The sequence below is a fragment of the Narcine bancroftii genome, chromosome 2 (assembly GCF_036971445.1).
Source record: "Narcine bancroftii isolate sNarBan1 chromosome 2, sNarBan1.hap1, whole genome shotgun sequence".
NCBI lineage: Eukaryota > Metazoa > Chordata > Chondrichthyes > Torpediniformes > Narcinidae > Narcine > Narcine bancroftii.
The window spans coordinates 324,563,640-324,586,585 of NC_091470.1; the positions used below are offsets into that span (position 1 = coordinate 324,563,640).

At 41.0% G+C, this 22,946-nt stretch overlaps 1 protein-coding gene across 1 annotated transcript in view; it reads right to left on the reverse strand.

Moving 5' to 3' along the window:
* Positions 1-4,067: 4,067 nt before the first annotated feature.
* The window catches only part of LOC138755621 (N-terminal EF-hand calcium-binding protein 1-like), a 201,760-nt gene continuing 182,881 nt past the window's right edge, over positions 4,068-22,946 (reverse strand). The window contains 4 exon segments of the mRNA XM_069921964.1: positions 4,068-4,209; positions 5,337-5,428; positions 12,413-12,490; positions 14,493-14,605. Coding sequence (XP_069778065.1) covers positions 4,181-4,209; positions 5,337-5,428; positions 12,413-12,490; positions 14,493-14,605 — 312 coding nt within the window. The 3' untranslated portion in view covers positions 4,068-4,180.

Genomic DNA, 22,946 nt, shown 5'->3' on the forward strand with positions numbered 1-22,946 from the left:
CCATGGTAGCCACCCGGGAGATTGTGAAGATGGCCACTCCCATGGATTGCACATGGTGGAGTCAAAAAGTGAAGCTGGATGTGACGTCCCTCCATGTTGTAGCACCCTTGGCCTGGAAGTTTGGTTCTCAGCAACCAGAAATGACGACAGAAGTGGGTTGGCCCAAGATGGCAATGCAGGTCGTGGTCTGCACGCGGCAGTGCTAGAGGGGAGGCTTAGATTGACATACTCTGTCATAGTGTCCTTTCCTCCTGGAGTTCAAGCAGGTCGCACTAAGGGGCAGGCAGTACTCTTGCGGGTGTTTGCTTTGGCCGCAGTAGTTGCCTCTCGTGTGTTTAGCAGTGGCAATCAGGGGCCCCAAGTTCCAAGATGGTGTTGCCCAATCTCCCCACCTGTTTGCCATGGGTCCATTGAGTAGGCCTTCGCATTCTTTTGGACAGTCTCCATCACTCGGGCCATCTGCACCACTTCCTGTAAGACTGATCGCCTTTCTCCAGGAGTTATTCCCATATTTGATGAGCGGAATCCAGTGATTAGTCTATTGCGGATGAACTCCTCCTGGTAGGTCACTGCAGTCTCGTCCCAGCTCCCACATAGCCTTCATGAAATCGTCGACTAACTCACCCAGACCCTGGCGTCGGGAACCAAGCAGGAAGCATGCGTACATTGCATTCCTTGATTGCCTCTTTGTATTTAGTGCAGTCGTGAATTAACTGGTATGCTTGGTGGCCCACAGCTGCAAAGGCCTTCAAACGGTGTAGCTACATATCAAACTTTACGGAAGCCTCTGGTTCCTTTGGATCAATTTCCATCTTCTCTAATCAAATTGCCTTGTCCATGGCACTTTAAAATTTCTGATCAATAAATTGTAGCACGATCAATGACCACTTGCAGACAGTCAAAGGCTTTATTGATCAGAAGACCCAGACATGCCTCTTCATGCTGCTGGCTCACATCCAATGCAGGTATGGAGATTAGGGCTCTAGGCCTTTATTAGGGCATCTTTGTTGAAGGTGAGTAAAGTTCAAAGGAAACATCAATGGTTTTTATTTTTACAGATAGAGTAGTGGGTGTCTGCAATGCATTGATTGGGGGAGGTATTAAAGGCTGGCACAATAAGAGCAGGAAAGGTGATAAGAGTTGATTTATTGACTGCCCAATAGAGATAATTGGAGGCCAAGATGCCAAAATCTTTCTTTCCAACCCTGTCTCCCTGTGATGTCACTTTCAGGGAATTATGTATCTGTATTCCCAGATCCCTTTGTTCCTCCACACTCCTTAGTGCCCTACCATTCATTATGTATGCCCTACCTTTGTCCTTCCAAACTGCAACACTTCACGCTTGTCTGCATTAAATTCCATCTGCCATTTTCTGGCCAATTTCCAGATCCCTCTGCAAGCTCTTGCTATTCAACACCACCACTTAGCAAACCTGCTGATCCAATTTACCACATTATCATCCAGATCATTCATATAGACAACAAACAACAATGGTCCTAGCACCAATCCCTGTGGAACACCACTATTCACAGACCTCCAGTCTGAGAAGCAATCATCCACTACCATTCTCTCTCCTCCCATTCAGCCAATTTTGAATCCAGTTTACAGCCTCTTCATGGATACCAAGTGTCTGAACTTTCTGAACTAATCTCCCATGTGGGAACTTGTCAAAGGCCTTATTAAAGTCCACATAGACCGCATCCACAGCCTTTCCTTCATCTACATTGGAAACCTTGAAAAACTCTACAATATTCTTTAAACACAACCTACCTCACACAAAGCTATGCTAACTCTCCTTTATCCGCCCTTGGCTGTCCAAATACTCCAATCTTTTAGAATACCCTCCAATAATTTACCTACTATCGACTTCAGGCTCACCGGCCTGTCATTTCCTGGTTTACTTTTGGAGCCTTTTTTTTAAGCAACGGAACAACATGATCTACCTTCCAATCCTCCGGCATTTCTATCTTGTTCCAGAAATTTTAATTTCCCAGTGATTCAAATTTGTCAAATTCTTTATGGCCTACATTTTTTCAATGATCCAGAGTCACAACAGAAATGACTGATTTGCTTTTGATAGTTATGGTTTACCAGATTGGTTTCTGGGATAATGTACATTTTCTCTCATTACTGAACACTTGTAATAAATTTGTGGATTAATAAAGTTGTTGGGTACAGGAAAGAACTTGGAACAATTTAGAAGACAAGTTTTAATGTTTCATTCATGAATAAACAGTAATTTGTAATTACATGAACTTCAATTTTTGCTAGACAAAGTTAAAGTACCAACAGTATGATTCATCATTTACTGTATACACACAACCACAGCAAAAGCCACTTCAAATTGGGATAATAAAATAGCAATCAGGCTAAAAATAAACTACAAGCAATTTCCATTCACATTCTCACAGTGTACTAAGTTGTCTGCCTGTTTTTTATTTATTTCACTTTATTTCTTCTGAGCCCAAAGGAAAAAAAATCATTGTAGATCTGGAGAAAAACTATTGTTTTTTTTTGCCTCAATTATCAGATATACTCTTTTGGCCAAAAAAAAATCACAACTATTCACTTTTTTTTCACTAAAATATACTGTTGAAATTTTACACACAAAGTATGCAACAAAAATAGTGGTGACATCTTCAGAATTCATCATTATAACATATGTTAGGGATATACGCCATTAGTGATTCCCTACTCATCTTTGGGGTTATGTTTTAAATACTCTAGATTGTGGGCTTCGGGAGGAAGTCAGGGGAACATGACCCAGTCCGCATTGAGGGCTTAGTAGTGGAGAGGATCAAGAACTTTAAATTCAATGTCTCTGAGAATCCATGTTGACGCAATCACAAAGGTGGCTATACTTTATTTGAGGTGTCTGAGAAGATTTGGTATGTCACCAAAGACTCTCGTAAATTCTACAGGTGTACCATGTAGAGCATTCTGGTTGGTTGCATCACTGCCTGGTATGGAGACGCCAACTCTCAGGACAAGAACAAACCCCAGATGGATGTCAACTCCACTGCGACACCACAGGCACCAGACTTCACTCCATCGAGGACATCTACATGAGGCGGTGTCTAAAAAAAAGCAGCCTATATATCCTCAAGGACCCCGCCCCCCACCACCACCCAGGCCTGCTATCATTGGGAGAAAAGTACAGGAGCCCAATAAGACGAGCACTCAACAGCACAAGATCAGCTTCTTTCCCACTGCTATCAGATTTCTGAATAATCAATGAACTAGGCACTGCCTTATTTTTCATGCACTATTTTTTTATGTTGTAAGATGGTTATAATATGAATGTTTGCTCGATGATGCTGCTGCGAACACTGAATTTCATGACTTGTTTATGACAATAAATTCTAATTCTGAAAGCAACAAATTAATGAGAACAAATGTATTTATGAGTTATTCTTAATTAAAACAGAGAAATCTTTTTTTATAGAGTTTTTAAATGCATACTATGTCCTAATCATTGCTTAGCAATCTTTCCAGCTATAATAATTTTTGGATAGTAATTCCATCAGACAAATGTTTCACAATTCAATACCTTAATGTTGTGTATACATCAATCTTTAAATAACTACAAATTACGATTTATAATTAATCTTCAATGTGATTGGTTGTTCAGCCCACTTCACAACACCATTGCTCAATACTTAACTTTTTTGTTATTGTTAGACATCAATTCCAGTTGATGTTGAAATTACATTAAAAGTAATAAATTCTTGTTGGCAGCTTCAGCCAATTCAGTGAACTTGTGTAACATAAAAGAATGATTGGACTTATAACCTCAAGACTTATGACAAAAACACCTTTCTCATTTTATAATTTCCTGAAATATACTGATGAAATTTTGGTGATAATAATATAACTGAATTATGACACCACAGAAAATAATCAGTGTTTTACAGAATATATATCACTAGTATATATATATATATATATATATATATATACACACATACATACATACATACATACACACACACACACACAATCAATCATCAACTTGGACACATTTCCAGTCATGTACTTGTTATTTATCATGCAAGATGTTGGCAGCATTTATGTATGTTTGGATTTTAATAATTCATCTTAATAGTTTAATACATTAAGCTATTTTAGAGATATTTTACACAAAAATTAACAAAATTTTCTTCTGCATTGGAGGCCAGTTTCAGTTATTATTCAGGACCCACCATGAAGCTGCAAAAGAAATAAAAAGGATTCACTCAGAGACACTACACAATTCTCATGTGTAATTATGAGCAATTTGAATATAATGAATGTACATAAGATTTCACACAGGAATTACAATGAACACATTTCCTCTAGGTTTTTGCTGCAGGAAGGGCAATCTCTCCTGTTCTCCCTTCAATACTAACAGCCATTTCGATTTAATTGCAAATCAAATAGGTTGCCATTGCATGAGAAATCAAGACCAAACAGTTCTTTCACTTAGATGAATAATAACTGTCTTTCGATAACCCAACCCACCTCCAAGAAGGGTGGCACAGTGATGCTGCAGTTTGTTCTGCTGTTGCACAGATCCAGGGCTCTAAATTCAACCTTGGCAAAGGGTGTAGTCCTGCCTGTGATTGCATTGGCTTTCCTGATTTCCTCCTCCATATGAAAAACTTACTGGCAGATAGGTCAATTGCCCCTGCAGATTGTCATCAGTATTGGTGGGTGGCAAGAGGATTGAGGGTCAGTTGATCATGATGTGAAAGTGAATGAATTAAGTGTGGGAATAGGAATGATGAGAATGCTCTGAAAGTTGGTTTAGGCTTGATGGATTAAATCCCAATAGTACTGCTTCAGACATAGATGGCCTTGATAAGAATAATAGGGACGTTTGATTTATCAATAATATGAAAGAGTAATAACGATCCGGAAGAAATTAAACTGTCTTGCACACTAAGTTAGAACAAACAGCCCACAAAAGGTAATTCCATAAATGAATAGTTTTCCCTTTATTATTTCAGTAATCTTCAAGGACCTTATTTGGAATTTTCTAATCAATAACAGCAATCAGTCAAATGTTTCTATGTTCCATACTATAAAATTCACATTTTGCTAATTATCTATATAACTTCATATTCATGATATTATCTTGGCACATCTTCATTGTACCCTTTTTATTGCTGTGGGGTGCCCAAGGTTAATTACAGTTGGTTATATTTTTGCTTCATTCCCCTATTTTGGTTTGTTCAAGTATTTGTATCAGTTTTCACCTGTAATGAGAAAAAACTGTAGAAAGTAGCTCTCAGCACACATGAAAAAGTAATACTGTGTTTGTAATAGACTTTCTTCAAGTTTATTTGCATCATTACCAGGTACAAGCATGGTTGTTATTAGCTCTGGAGTGTCCAAGAAATCCACATTGCTCCTCTGAAAGGTCTTGCTATAATTGGTCTGGATGTGCCTAAAGTAATCAGCATATAAATTAAAGAAATTTAATAATTGTTGATACCTGATTAGTGCACATAAATTGCATAGCATAAGCAAACAACCAGAACACCAAATGTAGCCATTTTTTTCTATTTACAGGAATATATTCTTAGAAGTTCAGTCGAAGTAAAAAAATCTATTTTAATCTGGCTCATTCTGAGAAATACACATTCCTCCAATATTTTGACAGAACTGAATATCATCCATCTCCTAATAAGAGGAACATGCAAGGATAAGGAGATTTGGGACTACCAGGTCCACAATTAAAAAGCCTCTTCAATATCTGATCCTCGTCTCTCTGCAGCCTTTAAGCTGCTGCTTTCTGTCATTGGCCCAATTAAAAATAAATATTATGGTTCCCATCCACAAATATAAAAAAAGCGTTCTGCCAAACCAAATTTAGGACTAGTGAGTTACTAACATTGACATTTAAAGGAATTTTAATGTCTCTGTAAATATTCACAAAGTCAGTGTGATGATAATTATGTTCTCAGGCAAATGATATGATTGGAGTCAAGAGCTTACAGTTCGAGTAATAAAAATGGCAGCTCTGTCCCTGGTGCGGACTCAGGACAGCGGGGAGTTAGAGACACAGTGCTGCTCCACAGGGTCTTATTGCCTGGTCCAAATGCCAACAGCTCCACACAGGCTTTAAACAGTCTGCTAAAGGAGCCAATTGCATTTATTTTTTAAATACTGCAACCTTAGGGTTGGTGCCTATTGTTGGGCAGCATACCACGAAGAGTTGCAGAGTCCAGGGAAGCAGAGGATTGGCAAAGGGCACCAGAAATAGGGAGAACACCCCCCCCCCCCACCCCATGGAGGAGAATCATAGGAAATTTTCTTACAGGATGGTGACCACGGCAGCAGACCAACGAGGGGATCAGGATGTGGGTGCTTGGTGACTTGCGGTCAAAGGACTCACAGACTGTGAGCTACGAGAGACTGGGTCATAGAAACCAGATTCAAGAAAATGCTGAGGGCAAGAAGGGCTCCCAAAGAGCCTCGGGTGCTAAAGGTTTCCTGATCGCATCGGAGGTTTGAACTGGAGTCTGTGTGGCTGCAGAGACTGTGGGAGCACTCAGTGTCTCTAAAGGGACTTTTTTTGCTTCTCCTATTGTTAGGGGTGTTGAGCAATGCTCATTGATGTGGTCTATCAATAACTCCAAAGTCAGTGAGTGAGAGTAAGGAACGATAAATTTTAATACACTTTAGATTGTAGCTGGCCTGATTCCATGTGCTCGAATGAAGGACGGAAGGGAGGTCCAACTTTATGGCCGGGTCATAAGGAGAGGAGTCATTAGTGGGTGGGCCAGCTACCCATACACAGTCATACATATCACCACATTCACCCCCTCTTAAAACAAAACCCTGCTGGGTTAAAATTCTAGACGATCAGCTGGTTTGTGACCTGCGCAGCTCTGCTGGTGATGTACTGGTCAGTTCCATTGCTGGTCATGTGTCCCGAGGCTGGGAACAGAGGCCAGGGAGGGAGGGCCAATCTCTGTAGGAAGTGGGGCTTGTTTATATGTGGGGACAGTCGTGGTGGTTGAAGCAGCTGGAAGATGGTCCAGGGCGTGTGGCATGGGAGCCTGGAGGGTGTCACTAACCTACACAGAGTCCCTGAGGGGGATGGGTAGAGGTCTCTGGCATGTCCCAGGTCCTGGACAGAGACAGTGTCCTCATGGGGAACACCACGTAAGCATTCTGAGGGTTGGTGTGCAGGAGCTGCACCTCTTCGACCAACGGATCAGTCTTATGACCTCTCGCGTGAGAGCCAGGGAGGAAGTGTGATTCCAGCCACGTTCATTTGTGGTAATGTTAGTGGTGCATAGAAGGGATCAGTTGGCATGGAGTACTTCCGGCAGGACTTCCTGCCAATGGGACACTGCCAGCTTTTTGACTCAAGGGCCAGGAGGACTGCCTTCCAAACAAAGGCATTTTTTCTCTCTCTACCTGGCTGATCCCCCTGGGCTTGTAGCTTATGTTCCTACTAGTGGCAATGCCTCTAGCCAACAGGTACTGCCACAACTCGTCGCTCATGAAAGAGGATCCCCGATCACTGTGGATATAGTTTGGGTACAAAGAGGGTGAATATGTTGTGGAATGCCTTGATGATAGTGACTGAGTTCATGTCAGGATATGGGATGGCAAAAGGGAACTTGGAGAACTATGTTGAGGAAATAGACATTCCTGTTGGATGAGAGCAGGGGGTACCTTGAAATCGATACTGAGTAATTCAAAGGATCACATGGCTTCGATGAGGTGAGACTTGTTGGGCTGCAAGAACTGCGGTTTACATTCCGCAGACCCGATAGCGTCTCGTCAGAGACCTGACACCTTGATGGAGTACGGGAAGTTCAGAGCTTTAATGAAGTGGAAGAGTCTTGTAACTCTAGGATAGCAGAGGTCATCGTGGAGGAACTGGACGTGGCCAAGATGTGCACTCATGCACATCCCCTGGGATAGGGGATCTGGGGTGTCGTTGAGCTTGCCTGGCCTGTATAGGATATCATAGTTATAGGTGGAGAGCTCTATTCTCCCCCTCAGGATTTTGTTCTGTTTTTTTAAAAAAAACTTTATTTAAAATTATTAAGAATATAAAAATTACATAAAAATACAATAACAAATCAAGCAACCCTCCCTCCCACCCACCCCAGCCAGCCCCACAAGGGGAGCCACAAAAAAAACATTACAAATATGAATAAACCACATAATATTTTAAGATACATCTAAACCCATATACTCTAAATAAGGTGACCACATTTGAGCAAAAAAATAATTATGTAAATTATGTTACTTTTTCCATATAAATACAAGATCTCAGTTCATTACGCCAACGGATTATATTAATTTCCACATCCTCTCCCCAAGTAATCGCTACACATTTCTGTGCCCAATGATAACACTAAACAAACAAATGCAATCTGAAACTTATCCAACTCAAAGAAACCATATAACCCAACAAAAAAAAAATCTCTGGGTCAAACGATAACTTAATCTTAAATCATTTCTCAAAAAATATCCTAAATTTTTCCCAAAATGGCTGAACTTTATCATAAGACATGAAAAAAGTTCCAATATTCAACCCAAATCTAAAACGAATCTGAATCACTAAATCCATATTTTTTCTATTTCTCAGGAGTCAAATACAACTGATGCAAAAAAAATATAATTAACCAAACCATACCTTACATTAATCAGTTTAGTTATCCCTTCACAATACTTAACCTCCCAATCTTCCTGAGGTATATCATGTCATTTTCCCATTTATTTATAGATCTCTCCAAATTCGACTTATCCATATTCTCTTGTAACAACCTGAAATAAAGCCCTTTTTTGATGCAAAAGAGATCAAAGATTTAAACTTCGTTAACTCAGGTAAACTCATATCCTTTCCACAATTATCTATTATCAAACCTCGAATTTGACAATACAAAGAATTTACAGGTATTCCACATTTTTCCCTCAAATGGTTAGAAGAAATTGTCCCTCTTCAAAACAATCCTGAATCACTTCTACCCTATCAGGATGCCATACCTTTAAATATCATTTAAACATTGAAAAAGAAATAAGCTGATTTTGATATAATGGAGTTTGAATTGATAATCTCCCCTTCGTGCCTATAACAGCATTTCTATTAATCCATATCTGTAATAAATGCTTTAACACCGGCATATTATATCCCTGCAAATTCCATTTATATATAAACTGATGAACTTCAGATTCAGAAATACAAGCTAATTCCACCTTAGCCCAACTAGGGAGCTGTTTAACATCCATCATTCTATTAACAAACTTCAACTGTGCAGCCTCATAATAATTCTGAAAATGAGGCAACTGAAGACCTCTTAACGCATACTTCCATGTCAACTTCTGCAAAGCCACTCGCGCTAATTTTCCTTTCCATAAAAATTTCCTCACCACCATATTCAAATCCTGAAAAAAACTCTTTGGAAGCAAATATGGAATTGACAGAAATAAATACTGAATACGTGGAAAAATATTCATTTTAATACAGTTTACTTGACCTACTAATATTAATGGAAGATCCTTCCATTTGACCAAATCCATTTTAATCTTTTTCAATAACAGCGCATAATTTATATAAAGATTGATAATCCACATCCACAATTATTCCTAAATATTTAATTTTAATCAGACCATCTGACAATTCCCCTCTGAAATCAGCATATTTCACTCCTGTCCCAATTTACCTTATAGCTAGATAGCACACCAAATTGAATCAAACATTCTTGTAAGAACCTCAAAGAATGCTCCGGATGTGTCAAATAAATCAATACATCAGCAAATAAATTAATCTTGTATTTATCATTTGCTACTTTTATTCCTTTAATATTATCATTCTATCAAATTGCCTGAGCTAATGGCTCAATGACCAACGCAAACAAGGCTGGTGACAATGGACAGCCTTGATGAGTTGATCACGTTAATTTAAAAGCCAAAGTCGTCTGACCATTCATCACCACTCTAGCAATCAGGTTTTTATACAATGCTTTAACCCAACCAATAAAAAGAGGCCCAAAATTAAACTTCTCCAACACCTTAAATAAAAAATTCCACTCGACCCGACCAAATGCTTTTTCCGCATCAAGTGCGACCACTTGGTTGGTTGGGTTGCTGTCTCGATGCATTGATCAACGTTATCATCTAAGAATATTATCAGATGCACATCTATTCTTGATCAAACCAGCTTGATCAACATGTACTAACTGTGGCAAATATTTAGCAAGTCTATTTGCCAATACCTTAGCTATTATTTTATAATCCACATTTAGCAAAGAAATTAGTCGATACGAAGCTACATTTAATGGATCTCTATCCTTCTTTGGAATCACTGTAATAATCGCACAAACAAGATTCGGGTAAAGACTGTTCATTGGTTATTTGCTGAAGGACATCCATAAATATAGGAGACAAATCCTCATGAAACTCCTGATAAAACTCTGCAGAAAACCCATCATCCCCTGGTGACTTTCCATTTGGCATCTCCTGCATGGCTTTCATATTCTCAAAATCTGTAAATGGAGATTCCAAATCTTTCACTTCTTCCTCCTCCTAAAACCAGTAAATGCAACTAAGATAAAAAGGATTCAATAGAACCATCCTGCTAAAATTGCTCATTAGTTTCCTGAGGTTTATAATTAACTATCGAATTCTTTTTAACAGCATTAATAGTTCTCGACACCTGCTCAGTTTTTGATTGCCAAGCCAACACCTTATGAGCCCTTTCACCCAATTCATAATAATGTTTAGATCTTTGAATTAGGCACTCATACTGATATGTTTGTAAAGTATTAATGTAATTTCAACTTAGCTAATGCTGCTTTCTTATCTTCTGTAACCTTCTGAAATTCTTTTTCCAACTCATTTATTTGTTTCTCCAAAGCCAAACTCTCTGCCAAATAATGTTGTGGTCCTGCTGGTCATGGTTGCAAATGGTGACATTGTCTAGGTAGGGGGACGTGGCCATCAGTTGGTGTCTGTCTACCATGCAATCCATTTCTGTTTGGAACATGGAGACACCATTAGTGACTCCAAAGAGTACCTGGAGGAAGTGGAAGAGCCTATCTGTTTTGAATGTGGAATACTGGCAGTCTCCTGAGCTAAGGGGAAATTGGTGATACGCTGACTTCAGGTCAGTGGTGGAGAACACCACTGTATATTACGTGACAATAAAAGGAAGCTTTGAACCGTTAGAGATGCAGCATGGTAATAGGCTCTTCCAGCCCCTGAGCCCATGCTGCCCAATTTACACTCATGACCAATTTATCAACCTGTAGGTCTTTGAAAGTGGGCAGAAACCAGAGGAAACCCACACAGACAAGTACAGACAGAGGCAGATTCAATTCCGGTTCGCAGGCAGTGTAATAATACTGTGCTAACTGCTGCAGCTTATGTGGATTGGTGAAGCCATATCTAAGAGTTGGAGGAAGTACATTTTAGAGCTAATTGATCAAGAAAATTGCTTTGTTTTCTGGATGAGAGGTGATTAAGTAAAATGGGTTATTATTCTTTCAAATTATCATGAATAATTTAATCATCTCTGAACTGAACAAAATTCTTAGAATGCTTGACAGACTGGATATTGAGTTTTCCTTTGTTGGTTGGAGGGTTTAAAACAAAGGGTCATCTTCTCAGAATAAAAATTCACCCATTCAGGACTTAGAAATGTTTTCTTTCAGAGAGCTTGAATTGCTAACCAGAGGTATGTGAATGAGTTAATAAATTCACAACCGAGTTCAATAGATTTTTTGGCACTAGTTTATTTGACTCCAGCTGTGACCTTATTGAAAGGTAGAATAAACTTAATGAGTCTTAAGGCTTACCATTACAGGAGAAACTGAGGCAAATATCACAACCCAGAGCTACACCTATTGGTAATTTCATGGACAAAAATTGACCAAATATCAAATCTCATTTTTAAAAATAGCACTGGCGGTAGCGAAAAAATGTATCGCGATTACTTGGAATCTGACTCTCCTTTACTTATAGCACCATGGACTGCAGAAATGAACAGCTGTATACCTATTGGAGAAAAAAAATCACATAGAAAATGACACTTTTGTAAAGGTCTGGCAGCCACACCTGGACCATATAGGGGCCTAGATACAGTAATAAAAAGGAACCAAAAAACAGTATAAAAGTAGCATATATAAAAACAGTTTCCCCAACTGTACTCTCTATACTTATATGTAAGCACTGACGGTGAATGGATCTGTATGTATGGGGGAGGAGGGACTGTTTTGTTTTTGATTGTTGTGTTTGTGAGAAAAAGTTTAATATATTGAATATGTTACTATGTATAATTTTTGAAAAAAAAACTAAAAAAAACTGAGGCAAATATCAGACTGAGGCAAATACTCGTCCCATGATCAAGTATAAAACTGAGGTCTAACCAGTCAATTTTAGTCTTTATGGACTTGCAAATACTTACATTTTCCAGAGATTGGTGTTTTCCCAGAATTCATAAAGTATAAAACGGGCCTCATTTGATAGCGTCTGCACAGAAATACTAAGAAACAATGGTTCAAAAAATAAATGTTATATAATAAGAATAATATGAATCAATTATTGATGAACAGTTTGTGATATGGAACAGAGTTGATAGAACATCCAATTTTTGAAAATTTTCAAGTATCCACTTTTTATTTGAATGAATTCATTATCTATTTATACAGGCTTTTAAAGCATCATCACAAATGATTAACCCTTGTTTCTTGATTATTTTCAGGTAGGTTCACTTCTAATCCTGAAATTAGAGTATAAATAATTAGACTGGCTCACCGGAGCTGTACTGGGCAGTTTCTATTGCTGGAAGTACTCCCCTTTTTATAATACTACAAACCAGACTGCACCTATCTGATCTCTGCTGCTGCAATTTGACAGGAAGATGAGAAAGTTAATCTCTCTCTCTCGACTGTTTTTGGAACTTGCAGTGTGGAAAAATGACAAATGTATTTGTGCTATAATGTGGTAAATTGGATCAGCACATTTGCTGATTATATCAAGATAGGAGGAGTTATGGACAGCAAGGAAGATTTTCAAAGCTTGCAGAGGGATCTGAACCAAATGGGAGAATGGACCATAAAATGGTAGATGGAGTTTAATGCAGACAAGTGTGAGGTGATGCATTTTGGAAGGACAAACCAAGGTAGGAGATGCACAGTAAATGATAGGGCATTGAGAAGTGCAGAGGAGCAAAGAGATTTGGGAATAGATAAATTGTTCCCTGAAAGTGGCATCGCAGGTGGACATGGTTGTAAAGAAAGCTTTTGGCTTTATAAATCAAAGTATTGAGTATAGGAGTTGGGATGTTATGTTGAAGTTGTTTAAGACATTGGCAAATACGAGAAGTCATAATTTTAAGCTGAAAGGGAAAGATTTAGGGGAACATTAGGGGAAAGTTCTTCACTCAAGGAGTGTTTGGAATGTGTAATGAGCTGTCTTCTAATGTGGTGAATGCGGGCTCGGTTTTGTGTTTTAAGAATAAATTGGATAGATACATGAATGGGAGTGGTCTGGAGAATTATGGAAAGGGAACATAGGTGGGACTGATGAAATGATGGTCAGCACATACTAGAAGGGCCAAATGGCCTGGTTTTTCTGTGCTGTAGGCTTCTATGGTTCTATTTCCTACATTAAAATAGTGAAAACGGTTCAGTGGTACTTAAGCTTTTGATATTCTGAGACCATGAAAGGCACAATATAAATATTGTGATTGTATCACAAAATACTCAAGTGAAATTATTGTCATATGGGATTAATTTGTTGTATGAATGTCACATCTTTAGAAGACATATGAACTAAAACATTTAAGAGTTATATTACAGATGATAAAACATTTGATACAGTTTCAGCTCATGGTTCACAATTTAAAAACAAAGGAATCTGTACAAAAATATATGGATGCTGTATTTTGCTAAAATAAATATTAAACAACTTGCTTTCAACTCTCATTTGAAATCTTAATACAAGTATCAGGTGTAGCCACAATTTATAAAACTGAAAACGAGGACAGCATGCATAAAAAACCATGCAGGGAATGTATTTGTATACCATTTCATTAAAATATAACTTAAAAACCAAGCAAATGCAATGTAGATTATTTTTATGAAACTTACTATTGGTAGAAAGTACTGCATCTCTTAAACTAGCTTAAATCTGGACCTGAAGTGACACAGAACAGTTCCATAACCTAGTAAAACGCAAAAATCTGCAGACACTGTGGTTGAAGTTAAAAACACAAAGCTGGTTAAACTCAGCAGCTCAAACAGTGTCCTTTTATCTTTGTACCTTTTTACTCCAATCACCACTGAAAGAACTTGCTGTGTGGAAAAATGACAAATGTATTTGTGCTATAATGTGGTAAATTGGATCAGCACATTTGGGGGGGGGGGGGCGGGGGGAAGAGGCCGTACTTCTAAATATTAAAGTTACAGTTCAACAAAAGCATGTTGTAAACTTCAATATCACAATACAGCAAAATTAAATTTCATAAATATCTTCATACGTACTGCAAACATCCTGTTTGTGTTGTTGCAGATACCACATACTGTCTCAAAGCTAAACGAAATTCCTCTAGTTCCTCTTCTAGTATAGACATCTGTCGCTGAACAATAAGTATGTGCTATGAAAAATAAATCATATATACAATAAGCAATTAAATAGTGATTTTAAAAAATGTTAAATCATTGTTAATTGCAAATATAATCAATACTTGGCCTTTAAAAAATTTTTTTTTTCTTATTTATTTATTTTTAAAAAAAATCAGTTTCTTTACGCATTGAATCCCTCTCCCAAACCAAGCGTGGTTCAATACTTGGCCTTTAGAATTTATTATTTGATAGCCTTTCATGTTGAATTGCCATTAATCTATGGTTTCCTCAGAAACACATTAGTCATAAAAGGTTTCTATCCCTATGTTAACATATAATTATCATCACAAATGATTTGAGATTTTATATTTAAGTCTGACTTTAGTTAGGTAAGACATTTTAGCTCTGGGAAACAAGATGAATCTGTTTTATAAGATTAGCTACTGAGAGTAAGTAGCAGGAACAATGAAGAAGTAATTATACAATGTACTTCATAGACATAGGCCTACCTTACTTTGAGGATTGTGTTGGGAAGAGGATTGATTTGTGCATTGAGGTGCCAAAAGGCCAATCAGAGCAGAAATGAAGTAACAAGAATTGGCTGTAAAAGTGTCTGTCTAGAGTAATTTGCCTTGACCACACCAAGGTTGATGTCTTGCAAATGAACCTTAGAGTAAAACACGAAAGTCTATAGATGTTGTGATTGTAGTAAAAACACACCAAAATGCTGGAGGAGATCAGCAGGTCTTTCAGTATCCAGAGGAGACAGAGAGGAGTTCCTCCAGCATTTCAGTGTGTTTTAAAATGCCTTGTAGTGCTGGACACAGCCAAGAAAGACTCAGCCGCCACACTAAAGTTGTTAATAACTATTTTTATTTAAATTCAGCACGGTCCCCCTCAAGGGCAGCGTGAGCTCGGTCACCTCGTGCATTGTGACATCATAATCACTGCCCCAGCCGTGCGCTGGGCAGGAGACTTGAGGCCTGGAGAAATCCTGACAGCGACATCTTCCCATGGCTGCACAACCATGAGCACCGCCACACACCCCAAAAACTGGCTACGCATCCCGCCGCTTGGGCAGGCACCCCCGGTGTTTGGGCATGGCCGTCTGCACCAGCTGTGATGTGTCTAAGTGCGCTGCCTTCAAACAGTCCATGGTGAAAAGTTAGTCTTTACCCCCTATGACCAAAGTGAAAGTCCTACCAGACCGCTGGAAGGACCTTGTATGGATCTTGGTAGGGGTGTTGTGAAGGTGCCGTATGTGGGCCGCGCTGAACAAATACAAATTCCGCCGAGTCCAGCTCTTTGGGGAGATGTGTTAGCTGGACGCCATGATGTGAGGGAGGCGGGGGGGGGGCTGTCACTGGTGATGTGTGCTGGGACTCCGAACCTAGCGATTCAAAGACTGACTAGGTTCCTGGCGCACGTCTCTGCAGAAGCCTCTTTGACGGGAACAGCCTCCGGCCATCTCATGGTCTGATTGACTATTGTGAGAAGGTAGTGCACTTCTCTTGACACCGGCAGGGGGCCTACAACATCAACATGGATGTGCTGAAATCTCCAAAACCCTGGGTCGAATTGCTGGATTGGGGCCTGCGTATGCCGGTGGACCTTGGAGGCCTGGCACCTGGTGCAGTTCCTCGCCATCTCGGCCACCTCCTTTTTGAGCTCGAGGCACACAAATCGCTCTGCCACCATTCGCACCGAAGTCTTCACTGAGGGGTGAGCTAGGTCGTGGACTAAGCTAAAAACCCTCGACCTCCACTGTGGTGGAACTACCAGGCACAGCGACCTGGTGGAGATATCACAGAGCAACTGAAAGTTCTGAAGCTCGAGGCCAGAGATGGTGGTCTGGAGAGCATCCGTCACTGTGTCCACCTTCTGGGCCTGTGCCAACTCTGTGTAGTCAAGGCCGGGGAAGAGAGCGTTGATCAGCGGATGAGAGAGCACATCCGCCACGATGTTCTCTTTGCCTGCCCTGTGCTGGATGTCGATGGTGAACTCCAACACGTAGGAGAAGTGGCATTGCTGGTGAGCCGACCACAGATCTTTGGCCATCACGAGTGCCTGTATGAGGGGCTTGTGGTCGTGAACACCGTGAAGGGCCTGCCCTCCAGAAAGTATTGAAAGTGCCAATGACCAGGTACAGCGCCAGGAACTCTCGGTTGAAAGCACCGTATTTGAACTCTGGCAGGCACAGCTGTTTGCTAAAGGTGGCCAGTGGGTGCCACTGCTCAAATACGCTCCCTACCGCCGAGGTTGAGGCATCCACTGAGAGCGCAGTCTGTGACTTCGGGCGTGGGTGCACCAATAGATTTGCATTGGCAAAGGTCTCCTTTGTTGCAGCAAAAGCGGTCCCTGCCTCCTCCAACCAGGTCAGGACTTTCTCCTTAGGTGGCGATCGACGCTAACAGCAGGCCCTTGAGGGTGGTTGGCTTGGGGAACTGCTGGACGGCCGCGACCTTCTCTGGCGCTGGGGAAGCACCTGCTGCCGAGATAGTGTGCCCCAGGAACTGCAGCGTCTGCTTGCTGAACTGGCACTTGACCACATTGACTGTGAGGCCAAACTCCGCCGGTCAGGCGAGCAGAGTACAGAGGTGGGCCTTGGGCTCTTCGTGGTTGCGGCTGGCAAGAAGGATATCGTCCAGGTAGATAAACACAAAGTTCGAGTCCCTACCCACTGCGTCCATGAGGCGCTGAAAAGTCTGGGCCGCATTATTGAGGCTGAAGGGCAGACGCAGGAATTCAAAGAGGCCCAAGGGGGTGATAATCGCCATCTTGCTGATGTCCTCGGGGTGGACCGGGATCTGATGATACCCCCGCACCAAATCGACCTTGGAGAAGACTTGCGCGCCGTGGAGATTGGCCGAGAAGTCTTGAATGTGTGGAACCATGTACAGTGTGGTCGCATCATTCAAACGCCAGTAATCGTTGCAGGGTCTCCAGCCCCCGGAGGATTTGGGGACCACATGGAGAGGGGATGCCCAGGCGCTGTCCAAGCGACAGACAATCCCCAACTCCTGCAGCCTGGAAAACTCCTTTGCCAGCTGCAGCTTCTCAGGCAGAAGTTATCTGGGCTTGGCATGCAGTGGGAGGCCCTTCATGGAGATATGGTGGTATACTCCGTGCTGGGGCAAGGTGGTGCTGAATCGCGGTTGAAGGATGGTGGAAACTCATGGAGTATGTTCAAATACTCATCCCTGGAAGTGGTGATGGTGGCAATCTCGAGCTCGCAGGCATTCCTGGCTTTCAGGCGCACCGAATGGAAGGTGTGAGCGTTGACCAGCCTCTTGCCCTTCATGTCGACCAACAGTCCATGTGCCCTCAGGAAATCAGCCCCTAACAACGCAGTACCCACTGAGGTTAACACAAACTTCCAGCAGAATTTCTCTTTCCCAATCTGGATCTGCGCCCTGCGGATACCAAAGGCCTTGATGGCAAAAACATTGGCTGTCTGCAGGGTGGGACCACAAGATCGGGTGTGTCTCTCGAGGGAGGTGGGAGGAAGGATGCTCAGTTCTGCTCCTGTGTCCACCAGGAAACATTTGCCGGTGGACTTGTCAGTAACATGAAGGAGGCTGTCCACATGGCCAGCCGCACAGCCATCAATGGTGGCTGGCCAGGTCATTTCCCCTGGTCGTCACACGATTGTCAGCATTTATGAGCTTGCGCTCCCCAACGCTGATGGTAAAAGCACCAGGTGGAATGGTGCTCCTTCGGCTTGTGCTTGGGGGAGTGTGGCGGCTGGCTGGCTCTTGGTCGTGCAACCTGACTGAGGGTTGCTTCATTCTCCCTCTTGGTGCACCAGAGGGTGTCCGCTCAGGCTGCGACTCAGTGAGGATCCGTGAAGTCCTCATCTGCCAGGATTAGTTGGATGTCCCCGGGCATCTACTCGAGGAAGATCTGATGGAATAGGAAACAAGGTTTGTGATCCTCTGCCAGCATCTTGTCCATTAGGGCCGATGGTGTGCAGTCCCCTAGCCCGTCGATGTGCAGGAGCCTGGAGGCACGCTGCTGAGGGGAGAGCCCAAAAGTGCCAAGGAGCAGGTTCTTGAGGGCAAGATATTTGCCCTTGGCCAGTGGGTTGTGTATTAGATCATCCACCCTGGCTGTCATTTCTTCGTCCAGCACATTCACAACGTGGTAGAACATCATGGCGTCTGCTGAAATGTTCCTCAGTTGAAACTGTGCCTTACTTGCCCAAACCACAACTGCCCAGAAGGGGGGGCAGTTTGATGGCAACGGTGTTGACCTCTGCCGGATCCATGTTCTTGAGATCAGAGAGGCGTCTGGGCTCAACAGGGTCACCAATGTAGTGCTGAACACAGCCAAGACTCAGCCACCACATTGAAAGTTGTTAATGACTGTTTTTATTCAAATTCAGCGTGTGCCCCTTTAAGGGCAGCATGAGCTCAGTCACCTCATGCATTGTGACGTCATAATCGCTGCCTCAGGCCTGCTGGGCAGGAGACTTGAGGCAGGGAGAAACCCTGGGAGCGCCAGCTCCCCATGGCTGCCTCACCACATTGTGTTACACGTGGGGTGGAGCCGGTTTGCCATGAGAGAGTGTGCCGCCCCAGCACCTTAGATACTGATCACACTTCATCAATACACAGACACTCTTAAAGCACCCATTTCTTTCTCATTAACCAAAACAGCTCAAAGCTTTGATCACATAAAGGAGAGGTTTTCAACCTTTTTCTTTCCACTCACATACCACTTTAAGTATTCCCTATGCCATAGGTGTACTGCTATTAGTAAGGGATTGCTTAAGGTGGTATGTAGGTAGAAAGAAAAAGTTTGAATACCACTGTTTTAATCATACCTAATTGAATCGTTATTTGTATGGTTTCATAACTTCAAAGGAAATGGGCCAATGACAATTTTTCAAGCAAAATATTTTAGCAACAATTGTGTCTAGAGCAGTGATTCTGAACCTTCCCTTCCCACTCACATATCACCTTAAGCAACCCTTACTAATCACTGAGCACCGATGGCATAGGGATTACTTAAAGTGGTATGTGAGTGGAAAGAAAAGGTTGAGAACCACTGACAAAGAGTCCTCACATTTTTGTTATTTTTTCCATTGTATTGTAGGATACAAGTTACATACAATCATGAATTATGTCCTGTTTTGCAGAAACTGACAAAATGTTTGGCCTGGAAGTCAGCCTGAAGAAAACTGAGGTCCTCCATCAGCCAGCTCCCCACCATGACTACCAGCCCCCCCACATCTCCATCGGGCACACAAAACTCAAAACGGTCAACCAATTTACCTATCTCGGCTGCACCATTTCATCGGATGCAAGGATCGACAACGAGATAGACAACAGACTCGCCAAGGCAAATAGCGCCTTTGGAAGACTACACAAGAGTCTGGAATAACAACCAACTGAAAAACCTCACAAAGATTAGCGTGTCCAGAGCCGTTGTCATACCCACACTCCTGTTCGGCTCCGAATCATGGGTCCTCTACCGGCATCACCTACGGCTCCTAGAACGCTTCCACCAGCGTTGTCTCCACTCCATCCTCAACATTCATTGGAGCGACTTCATCCCTAACATCGAAGTACTCGAGATGGCAGAGGCCGACAGCATCGAATCCACGCTGCTGAAGATCAAACTGTGCTGGGTAGGTCACATCTCCAGAATGGAGGACCATCACCTTCCCAAGATAGTGTTATATGGCGAGCTCTCCACTGGCCACCGTGACAGAGGTGCACCAAAGAAGACGTACAAGGACTGCCTAAAGAAATCTCTTGGTGCCTGCCACATTGACCACCGCCAGTGGGCTGATATCGCCTCAAACCGTGCATCTTGGCGCCTCACAGTTCGGCGGGCAGCAACCTCCTTTGAAGAAGACCGCAGAGCCCACCTCACTGACAAAAGACAAAGGAGGAAAAACCCAACACCCAACCCCAATCAACCAATTTTCCCCTGCAACCGTGTCTGCTTGTCCCGCATCGGACTTGTCATCCACAATCGAGCCTGCAGCTGACGTGGACATTACCCCTCCATAAATTTCATCCGTGAAGCCAAGCCAAAGAAAAAAAAGAAAAAAGAAATGACTACCACCATGCCTTTCTGTTTATCCATGGTAACTGTTCACCCCCTTATCTATGTCTGGCTTAAAAATATTCAAATACTCTTATTTCCACAGCTCTTGTTCTTCTCTTTCTCAAACTGAATTCAAAATTCAGTCTAACTGTACTGCTGACTCCTGGGAATAACTTCATGATGAGGTAGCTAATTAATCCTATCACATTGCCTGATCCACTATTACTTATTCTCTGGTCACCAATTGAATGTGCTGTTCTGAGAAACTCATGAAGACACTGTGGGACCTTCTCATCTGGGTTACCTTTGCCCATCTGATTTTTCTTGTATGAATGTTGATTGCAATCCCCCATGATTGTTGCTGCAGCTTTCTGACAAGCCCCTATTATTTTTTTTTCTTTCCCTTCTGATTTAATGTGTTTACTGTTAGTGCACCCACAAATGACTTCTGGTCTTATTTCTTATCCCAATTGAAAATGCATTTACTTCCAGGTTTCCTAAACTTATGTCATTTCTGCATTGTGTTAAGAACATTATTAATTAATAAAGCCACACTTTGAACTTTTCTCTGTTCCCTGTCCTTTCCAAATGTCACATACCCTTCAATATTCAGGTCCCAATCTCCACAGCCATTTCAGAAACACGATTTACTAATACAAAACCTTTATGATAGTCCTTTTATTGTTTTTCTAAGGTCTACCCTTATATCCAGATATACTTTTAGATTTGTTCTCTCTATCCTTTTCAGCCTATATATAACCATCTTTTTCAGCCTTCTGTATTAGATGCAGGCTTAAGAAATGGTACAGATTAGATATCAAAAGTTAAAGATCTTTTATATTCAAGATAACTTTGCTTTTTTTCAACAACTGTCAGCCAAATTGAATCTTTTTAATAGACATTTCTTTAGATATTTACTTTATGCATTTTGTCAGTCAAAATTGCATGATTTTCCTCAAATCGCAAATTCTAATATTCTTGATATTTTTTGATTTACAGTTTGTTCAAGATGGATTAATATCGTGTATTTATAGTGATTTATTGGATTTAAGATCAGCCTCAATTGCTGGGATTAAGAATGATTGGGGATGTGATCTCAATATATCAGTTTTTAGTTGAAGACTGGTATTCTGCTCTTAGTTTGAATAATAATTCCTCATTTTGTGCGAGGCATTGTTTATTAAAATTTAAGGCAGTATATAGAACATACATGTTGAAATTTAAATGATCTAATTTTTATGCAGATGTTGATATATTATGAGAGAAGTGCAAAATTTTTGAAGCTTCATTGATCCATATGCTTTGGGAGTGCCCCAATTTAGGAAGATTTTGGCAAAACGTTTTAAAATCTTTATCAATGATTTTTTTAAGATCAAAATAGAACTATGCCCTTTAATTGCTTTGTTTGTTTTTTTCTCGTGAACTGGATATACTTGTGTCCGCATCTCAAGAGAAAGTTTTAGCTTTCATCATGTTGATAGCCAGTTGAGGAATTTTAATGAAATGGAAAGATGAATCTTCACCTACTCATGCACAGTGGTTACATGATGTAATGTCATATTTAAGCTTGGAGAAAATTAGAAATATTATAGACATAAATTTTCAATTTGAAAAGATGTGGGGCACATTCATAGAATATTATCATGATTGGAAGATTTAAGAAATTTGGGTGCTCCAACGATTCTTTGTCTGGTTTCTGAAGGTCACTACTTGATCCATATCTTTACTTTTTTTCTCCAAGAAAATCTTTATTAGAGGGAGGGGGATAGATTGATTTAGTTTCAGCTTTTTTGTTTTCTTTTTAATTTTTTAGATTAATTGATTATATACAGGTTAATTATGGTTGTTCTAGATCACTGGTTCACAACCTTTTTCTTTCCACTTACATTCCATTTTAAGTTATCCCTATGCCATAAGTGCTCTGTGATTAATATGGGATTGCTTAAGGTAGTGTGTGAGTGGAAAAGGATAGTTGAGAATCACTGCTCTAGACCCAATTCTGACTGAAATATTTTGCTTGAGAAAGATTGTAATTGGCCCATTAACTTTGGAGTTATGAAACGAGTTCTATAACGAGTCAATTGGGTATAATTAAACAGTGGTATTCAAATTTTTTCTTTCCACCCACATACCACCTTAAGCAATCCCATATTAATCACAGAGCACCTATGGCATAGGGAATACTTAAAGTGGTATGTGAGTGGAAAGAAAAAGGTTGAGAACTACTGTCCTAGATCATATCATCAAGTTAGACAGATTTTGACCAAGGATTGGTATAATGTAACTCAATTGGTTACTATCCAGAATTATTTAAGA